This window comes from Mandrillus leucophaeus, unplaced genomic scaffold, assembly GCF_000951045.1.
Source record: "Mandrillus leucophaeus isolate KB7577 unplaced genomic scaffold, Mleu.le_1.0 Scaffold315, whole genome shotgun sequence".
Lineage (NCBI taxonomy): Eukaryota > Metazoa > Chordata > Mammalia > Primates > Cercopithecidae > Mandrillus > Mandrillus leucophaeus.
In genome coordinates, this window is record NW_012103310.1 from 414,169 (window position 1) to 423,743 (window position 9,575).

At 47.5% G+C, this 9,575-nt stretch overlaps 1 protein-coding gene across 1 annotated transcript in view; it reads left to right on the forward strand.

Moving 5' to 3' along the window:
* DOPEY2 (dopey family member 2) overlaps positions 1 to 9,575 on the forward strand; it is a 133,644-nt gene that overhangs the window by 34,853 nt on the left and 89,216 nt on the right. The window contains exons 2-3 of the mRNA XM_011987750.1: positions 5,603 to 5,784; positions 6,185 to 6,355. Of these exons, the coding sequence (XP_011843140.1) occupies positions 5,603 to 5,784; positions 6,185 to 6,355 (353 nt within the window). The remainder of the gene's footprint in view (positions 1 to 5,602; positions 5,785 to 6,184; positions 6,356 to 9,575) is intronic.

Below are 9,575 nucleotides of genomic sequence, written 5' to 3' on the forward strand. Positions count from 1 at the left end.
AAAAAAAAAAAAAAAAAAAAAAAGTGATTTTGAAAACATGGCCATTTTTCCTGGCCAGTTCATCTCTTTTTTTTTTTTTTTTCGAGATGGAGTCTCACTCTCTCACCCAGGCTGGAGTGCAGTGGCGCAATCTCAACTCACTGGGGTTCAAATGATCCTCCCACCTCAGTCTCCTGAGTATCTGAGATTATAGGTGCATGCTACTACACCTGGCTAATTTTTGTATTTTTAGTAGGGACAGGGTTTCACCATGTTGCCCAGGCTGATATCAAACTCCTGACCTCAAGTGATCTGCCCGCCTCAGCCTCCCAAAGTGCTGGGATTACAGGCGTGAGCCATTGCGCCTGGCCTCAGTTCATCTGTTTCTCTGTGATATTTATTCTATAGTTGCAGAAGTACGTTTCTCATCTGATACATATATTAAGCTTACTGGCCAGCCACTTTGGGTTTCTGGACAGTGAAACTGTCCCGGAAATGTTTGTTGAGCTTTTCTTGCTGGAGAAGGTTCTTGGCAAAGCCTGGATGGAGGATGGAGATGAGAAAGGTAGTGTGAGGGTGGCACACCCAATTTGTGCTGTGATTCCAGTCTTGGCAGCCCTGGGCCTGCTGGGAGAGGGATGAGAGTGACCTGTGGCCCAGTTTTAGCTCAAAGAAGGAAAAGTCACCAAGACTGTCCATGAGGGCAGGAGCTCTTGGTTCTCCTCCTAGATGAGAGTTAGAAGGAATTTGAGAGCAGGGCTTCCTTCTTGGCTTCCAAATACTTCTTATCTTGGAGTTTTTCTAGCCGTGGTTAGTGGGTCATAGTGTCAGCTACGTTGCCAAATGGGAGCTGAAGTGTGTTGTTGGGCGAAGGGTGAAGACGCTGTCAGAGAATAAGACAAAGCCCACTAGAACTTTAAAAACAAGCCAGAAAAAGAACACATACCCACACACACACCCTGAAGAGGAAGTCAGGAGTTTGCAAGCCCTAGAAGGTGGTTATTGTGCTAATTAAAGATTGAAAGCTCACTCTCAAGAGAGCTGAACCAAATCCCTGGGCTGCCTCAGGATTTGTGAAATCAGTGCCATTGTTCTCTGGTCAGTTCAGTCCAGGAGGGGCTGGCGTCCAAGCGTCACTCAAGAGTTCATGGCTAGGCCAGGCGTCATGGCTCATGCTTGTAATCCTAACACTTTGGGAGGCCAAGGCAGGCGAATCACTTGAGGTCAGGAGTTCGAGACCAATCTGGCCAACATGGTGAAACCCCGTCTCTACTAAAAATACAAAAATTAGCTGGGCATGGTGGCACGTGCCTGTAATCCTAGCTACTTGGGAGGCGGAGGCAGGAGAATCGCTTGAACCCAGAAGGTGGAAGTTGCAGTGAGCCGAGATCACGCCATTGCACTCCAGCCTGGCAACAGAGTAAGACTCCGTCTCAAAAAAAAAAAAAAAAAGAGTTTGTGGCTCTTGCAGCCTTAGCCGGCAAGAGCAGTTGCCATGAAATAGCATTATTTCTTTTCTCTTTATGCTATTGTGGTAAAATACACATGGCCTAAAGTTGACCATTTTAACCATTTTTAAGTGCACAGTTCAGTGGTATTAAGTACATTCTACCCTACCATCGATGTGTACCCTACCATCGATCTCCAGCTTCTTTGGGTAAATGCCAGCAAGCATGATTACTAGACCATTTGGGAAGAGTACATTTAGTTTTGTCATGAACTGCTAACTGTCTTCCAAAGTGGCTGCACCATTTTGCATTCCCATCAGCGATGAATGAGAGTTCCTGTTGCTCCACATCCTCACCAGCATTCGGTGGTGCCAGTGTTCTGGATTTTGGTCCTTCTAATAGATGCGGAAGATATTTTTCAATAGGATTCACCACCCTATTTTCTGCATGGATTAAGTCTACACAGGGGGACAAGGGAGTTCTGTCTAGGGGACTAGAGTGAGTAACCTTTTGTTTCCAAAAGTGCTTCAAATCTATTAAATGGAAAGCATTTTCACCTGGTTGATTCTAATCTCCAGTCTTGTGTCTGGAGGCAGATTGTTTCTTTAGACATTTTTCACCGTGTCGGCTGGACGCGGTGGCTCACACCTGTAATCCCAGCACTTTGGGAAGCCAAAGCGAGCAGATTACTTGAGGTCAGGAGTTTGAGACCAGCCTGGCCAACATGGTGAAACCCTGTCTCTACTAAAAATACAAAAATTAGCTGGACGTGGTGGTGGTGCTGTAATCTCAGCTACTCGGGAGGCTGAGGCAGGAGAATCGTTTGCACCTGGGAGGCGAAGGTTGAAGTGAGCTGAGATCTCACCACTGTACTCCAGCCTGGGCAACAGAGTGAGACTCAGTCTCAAAAAAAAAAAAAAAAAAAAATTCACTGTGTCATGTAAGATATAATACCTTATCTCCTTTTAATGTTAAATTATTATTTCTCTTTTTTGTGTCATCTTAAAAGGAAATTTTAGGTTCTTCAGCTGTACCTCTTACATGCAGGTTTCTTCCATGACTTCGGCATCTGTTAAAATTCTCGCCATATTTGGGCCTGCAGTTGATCTCACCATCAAACATACAACAGTTTCTTTTCTAATACTATATTTTTCTCAGTTTCTCTAATTAATGCCCTTGTTGCTTTTGTAACGATGAAGGACATCACTAGTAAACAACTGGGTTTCAACTGATTCTCCTAAAAGGCAATGCATTTTGTCTCCTTCTTTAAATCTTCTGCTTATTTTTCAGTTTGTTATTATAATAAGAGGTCATGTGTGTGGATTGCTTACTTTGTGCTGGGCACTATGCTAAATTCCTTACACATGGTATCTCTTTACGCTTGTAACTTCGTGAGGTATCACGGTCCTCAGTTTTACAGATGAAACTGCAGCCCAGAAAGGTGATTTGCCCAACCAGCAAATTGTGAAACTGGAATTGGAGGCTCTGGTGCCCAAGCTTGCATACTTAGACCAGGCATTAGTAATAGCCTCAGTTTCGTTTATTGGTTTGTTTAGCCTTAGTTTTGAAGCATTTGTTAAGTGCGAGGTCCATGTGGAGTGTGTAAACACTCAATCTCTGTGTGATGACAGTTCCAAGGAGCAGTCCAGCAAGTTCTGTCTGGCCAAATCCAGACCTGGTTTCGATTAGCTTTGTTCCTGATCTCTAGATCGCTCTGCTCTATGCTTGAACCTGTATGCTTGAGTCAAGCTTACCTCTCTGACAGGTGAAGAAAATGATATTTCACTATAATATTAATTTTATTTTTCTTATTACAAAGGGAAGGCATCTTCTCATTTTTCTAAGTCCTGTTGGCTCATTGCCTTTGCTCTTCCTGCATTTCTCTCTCTCTCTCTGTCTTTCCTTTTTTTTTTTTTTTTTTTTGAGATGGAGTCTCACCCTGTCGCCCAGGCTGGAGTGCAATGGTGCAATCTTGGCTCACTGCAACCTCCACCTCCTGGGTTCGAGTGATTCTCCTGCCTCAGCCTCCCGAGTAGCTGGGACTACAGGCACCCGCCACCGCGCCCGGCTAATTTTTTGTATTTTTAGTAGAGACGGGGTTTCACTGTGGTCTCGATCTCCTGACCTTGTGATCCGCCCGCCTCGGCCTCCCAAAGTGCTGGGATTACAGGCGTGAGCCACTGCGCCCAGCCGAGATGGGGTTTCATCATGTTGGCCAGACTGGTCTTGAACTCCTGACCTTGTGATCCACCCACCTCTGCCTCCCAAAGTGCCGGGATTATAAGTGTGAACCACCGCACCTGGCCATATCTGATTTTTTTTTTTTTAAAGATGTCGTTTTGTTGAATTTGAGAATTCACTTAGACCACAGGCCTCTGATGAAAAATATTCTTGTTTTCCTTGTCTTCCTTTTATGTCCTACATAACCTGAGTGTGTTTTAGAGGTGGGATCGCAGTCTTTGCATACAGGAGGAAAGTTGTCATGGTCCTGCGGTCATGAGGCTGAGGGCCCACGATTCTGATGTGGATGGAATGCAGCTGGCATTGCACACGTCTTAGATGCTCTTCCTGACTGCCCCTTTCTTCTAGGCACTGTGCAAGGTGCTGGAGACAGCAGAGAAGAGTAAGATAGTCCCTGCCCTCGCACTGCAGAGGGGAGGCCTGTTCTGCCTCCCTGAGATGGGGGCACTGAGCTAAATCACACGTGAGGAAGAGTTAGCAAGGTGGCCGGAAGGGCATTTAGGCGAGGGGCAGTGAAAGGCAGGCTGGAGCCACAGATTGCAGGCAGAACAGGCAGGAGCCGTGCTTGGGAGGCCTTTGAATGACCTTTTAAGAAGCGTGAACTTGGCCGGACACAGTAGCTCACGTCTGTAATCCCAGCACTTTGGGAGGCCAAGGCGGGTGGATCCCTTGAGGTCAGGAGTTCAAGACCAGTCTGACCAACATGGTGAAACCCCATCTCTACTAAAAATACAAGAAGTAGCTGGATGTGGTGGTGTGTGCCTGTAATCCCAGCTACTCAGGAGGCTAAAGAGGGAGAATCGCTTGAACCCAGGAGGTACAGGAGGTGGAGGTTGCAGTGAGCCAAGATCATGCCATTGCACTCCAGCCTGGGTGAGAGAAGAGAGCAAGACTCCGTCTCAAAAAAAAGAAGCGTGAACTTTACCCTTAGGCTTTCAGTAAATGTTTGTGTGAGCAAATGAACTACTTATGCGGATCGTTCCCCCATAACATCAGACACTCTGTTGTAAAATTAAGCCGGCCAGGTGCAGTAGATCACACCTGTAATTTTAGCACTTTGGGAGGCCGAGGCGGGTGGATCATGAGGTCAGGAGATTGACACCATCCTGGCTAACATGGTGAAACCCTGTCTCTACTAAAAATACAAAAAATTAGTCAGGTGTGGTGGCACTCTCCTGTAGTCCCAGCTACTTGGGAGGCTGAGGCAGGAGAGTTGCTTGAACCTGGAAGGCAGAGGTTGCCGTGAGCTGAGATTGCGCCACTGCATTCCAGCCTGAGTGACAGAGCAAGACTGTGTCTCAAAAAAAAAAAAAGATTAAGCCATGAGGGGCCTCCCATGCGCAAAGCTCTGCCCGTGGTTACTCGATGCCATAAAGGACGGCATAGATCTGTTCACACTCTCGACTTTGTCTCTTGGGTAGAGCGAGCACCCTGGGATGCTTTCCCGCAGACATGTCGTGTGTCCTGCTTATGGAAGCCTAGCTCGGGACAACCATTGCTCCAGGCCGGTGGGGTGGTACCGTTTTCCTCCTGGGAACACAGGTCCCTCCCAGCACCATCTCCAACTGGTAGAAATGTCGGGAGTCACAGCCTGGAAGGGTCTCCTTTAATCCCAATCCGTATCTTCTGGGTGAACCCCTACTCATGGCTTCCTGAGACAGAGAAGCACATGGCCCTCACCCATCATGGGCTCCGAGGTGTGACCGAGAAGCTGGCCACGTACTAAGAAAGTCGTTGTGCCTGCCTCATCTCCAGCGCTGCCAGAGCTGCCGTGGACTCTCGCCATGCAGTCCCTCTACCCCCTTGTTGCGTGCATCTCTTTCTTGACAGCCACACCAGGGCACGGCTGCAGTCTCTCTGGCTTCAGCAGATTCACGCTCCATTGTAAATATCACTGCCTTCTTCCTCATGTGTTTTTTTTTCTCGTTTGACAGGCTCTTCAGAGTAACCTGAGGTACTCCTTGTTGCCAAGACGGCTCCTCATCAGTAAAAGATTAGCTCAGTGTTTGCATCCTGCCCTGCCCAGTGGTGTGCACTTAAAAGCCCTAGAAACCTATGAGATTATCTTTAAAATTGTGGGGACCAAATGGCTGGCCAAGGACTTGTTTCTGTACAGGTACGATTGCTTCTCTGCTGTGTTCCTTTTTATTACCCAAGTAACCAGTATTTCAGCTCACAAGATGAGAAAATGACAAACAGGCAATATAAGTGTGGGGCTGTGTGTGCAGCAATTAATCATAAAGCCATCATCAGGAGACGTCACTGGGCGCCTTCTAGAGTCTATCCGTCCTGACTTTTCTGTAAGGGAACTGTAGGATCTGAACGTGCGGACAGCTTCATTGCCGGCTCATTACATAACAGTGTTTTGTGACCATCTCATGTCACACACACATCGAAACCAGCAGTTTAAATGGCCAGCTGTTTGCTTGTGAAAACTCCCCTGGGCTGGCTTGTCACGTGGGACTTCTGACTGGGTATCTCATTTCTGCCCCGTTCCCTCTCGTTCTTTCTCGAAGCTGCGGGTTATTTCCTCTCCTGGCACATGCGGCGGTGTCGGTGAGGCCGGTGCTGCTCACCCTGTACGAGAAGTACTTCCTCCCACTGCAGAAGCTGCTCCTGCCCAGTCTGCAGGCGTTCATCGTCGGCCTGCTGCCCGGCCTCGAAGAAGGCTCCGAGATCTCCGACAGGTGCGTGGGCGTCCTGTCCAGGCTGTGTTTACTCCACTGCTTTATAAGACACAGGGAAGGGGCCGGGTGCGGTGGCTCACGCCTGTAATCCCAGCACTTTGGGAGGCCGAGGTGGGCGGATCACATGGTCAGGAGATCGAGACCATCCTGGCTAACACGGTGAAACCCCGTCTCTACTAAAAAATACAAAAAATTAGCCGGGCGTGGTGGCGGGCGCCTGTAGTCCCAGCTACTTGGGAGGCTGAGGCAGGAGAATGGCATAAACCCGGGAGGCAGAGCTTGCAGTGAGCCCAGATCACACCACTGTGCTCCAGCCTGGGCAACAGAGACTCAGTCTCAAAAAAAGAAAAAAAAGACACGGGGAAGAAAGTACAGAGACATGGCAAGCAGCAGTAAGTGTAGAGGTCGGGTTGCTCTTTCACATTTCCTTGGTGGTTGTGATTTCAAAATGCCGTGTTCCTCCCAGGAATCTGTGTCTCTTTACCAAAGGGGAAGTCCCGAGCCTGGAGCGATGAGATCCTTTATGCGGAGAGAAATGTAGCTCATTAATAAGGGAGACCATAGTGTAGGGTTCCCATGGTGTCCTGTCCCGCTACGGAGTTACCCGCGGAGTCATCATGTGTGGAGGGGAAGACATACCCTCTGAGGGCCCCTAGTGTGGCGGAAATGAATGGACCCTTTCCTGGGCACTTGGAGCCTGCTTTACACAGATAATCACGTTGCGTGATGAATTCCTCTGCTCCAGGAGTTACCTCCATTTACAGGTGAGGGTCAGAGGGTGAGAAGGTTTCCCACTCGCACAGTCAGCGAGCCCCAGAGCTGGGATTCTATTCCACTGTGTCTATTGGATTCTTTTTTTTTTTGAGACAGAGTCTTGTTCTATCATGTTCTATCGCCCAGGCTGGAGTGCAGTGGTGCAATCTTGGCTCACTACAACCTCCGCCTCCTGGGTTCAAGCGATTCTCCCACCTCAGCCTCCCAAGTAGTCAGGATTACAGGCATGTGCCACCACGCCCAGCTAATATTTGTATTTTTAGTAGAGATGGGGTTTCTCTGTGGTGGCCAGGCTGGTCTCAAACTCCTGACCGCAAGCCATCCGCCCACCTCAGCTTTCCAAAGTACCTGGATTACAGGCGTGAGCCACCGTGCCCATCCCGTATCGGATTCTAAAGTCCTTCTTCTTTCCATTAAACTAGGCTGCTTCTAAATTAAAAAGCAAAGCCAGGGCAGGGCTTGAAAAGGCAATTTAGTGTGATATGAAGCAGAATATCTTGACAGATTTCAGTAGCACCTTGAAGAAATGTGTAACACTCATATGCACAAAAGTTCATGTTTTTTGTTTTTTGTTTTTTTCCGGTCACTGCTTAGGAATGGGAGACAGTGTGTATCTGTTCAGACTATTGAGTATGGCTGGGCACGGTGGCTCACACCTATAATCCCAGTACTTTGGGAGGCCAAAGCAGATGGGTCACTTGAGGTCAGGAGTTCAAGACCAGCCTGGCCAACATGGTGAAACCCTGTATCTACTAAAAATGCAAAAAAATTAACTGGACATGGTGGCATGCACCTGTAATCCGAGCTCTTTGGGAGGCTGAGGCAGGGGAATAGCTTGAGCCCGGGAGGCGAAGGTTGTAGTCAGCCGAGATTGTACCAGTGCACTATAGCCTGGGTGACAGAGTAAGACTATGTCTCAAAAAAAAAAAAAAAAAAAAAAAAAAAGCTATTGAGTACACACAGTGACCTTTGTTTCTGGAGAATTATAAAGTAAGAACTCACTTCCAGCTTATTAACTCTTCTGAGAGATGCCACAGTGATTCACCTCTGTTAATGGGACCTGTTTTAAGAGCCCATGTTCAGTCACTGGTGATTTTTGTGCTTGTAAAAGCTTCCATGTGATTATACAATGCACTGCTCACATTTCCCTGTGCTGGAGGCCCTAGTCAGGTCACCCTTCCCTGTGGTGTTAGCTGTGACTGAGGGGTGCAGGAGGCTGGAATGGAACCCAGGAATCAATCCAGGTCCCTTTGCACAGCTCCCCCAGCCTCAAGTAAACCAAGTAATCAGAATGGTTTGAAGGGTTAGTTAGGAAGTGGCCAAGGGTGCATTTCATGAGCTGTATATCAGGACATGACAGATGTAACCAAAACATTGCCCTTTAACCATTTCAAGCTCTCACATAGACCAGGTGTTGTCTTTCCATTTCCCAGAGGAGAATCCACCTTTACAGTTTCTACCTTAGGAGGCACAATCTGTCTCGTTGTAGTTTTAAGTCCAGCACCAGGCCCTGTGGCTGGTACACGGTGAGACTCGGTAAGTGTGTGTTGAGTTAATGAGCCATCCAGGTCACACAGGAGGCAGCTGGAGGACATTACTAGACTCCATGCCAATGGACTCCTAATCCCAGGCCCTTTCTATAAGTTCTGCTATGTTTGTGTTCTGATGACAGATATGTGAGTATATGTCCTACGTGATTTTTCCATCATTGGACAGATGAACACATTAGTTCCCTAAAGCTTACTGTGATCTTTTAAATCTGTGTGAATCACACTAGAAGTGGAAATAGTTGGAGTGTTTTTGTTTGTTTTCTTAGTTGATAAATGAAGGTTCATTTGAATAGTTGCTAAAGTTGCTTAACATTGATTTTTTTCCCAAATATTGTGGTTTCTTGACATTGAACCAAGAGCCAAGTAAAGCTTCATGAATCACTGAATCTATTTAGCTGTGACAGAAAACCAAATGCAGTGTGGCACCCAGCAGTGATTAGTTATCAGCTCTCCAAGGTGGATGCCGGTGAAAGGTTATACAATAACCTCTGAGCCAGTGTGTTGCAGCCACAGTCATGGAAGTGATGGTGCAAGACTTTTTGGTTGCTGTGTCCATTTTAGTCTGAGACAGTTTGGTAACTGTTCCCAGAAGTTCTTGGGTAGCCAGGTGTGGTGACAGGCACCTGTAATCCCAGCTACTTGGAAGACTGAGGCAGAAGAATCATTTGAACCTAGGAGGTGGAAGCTGCAGTGAGCCGAGATCGCACCACTGCACTCCAGCCTGGGCAATGGAGCAAGACTCCATCTCAAAAAGAAAAGAAAAAAAGTGCTTGGGAATTGAGTGAAACACCCCAACAAATGTGCAGAGAGCAAAAAGGGAGGGTGCAGTGGGGGGTCATGATGAGCACGTGGGTAGAAATTGCAAAATGGTGAGTTAGGTTGAGCTGGCGAAGGCT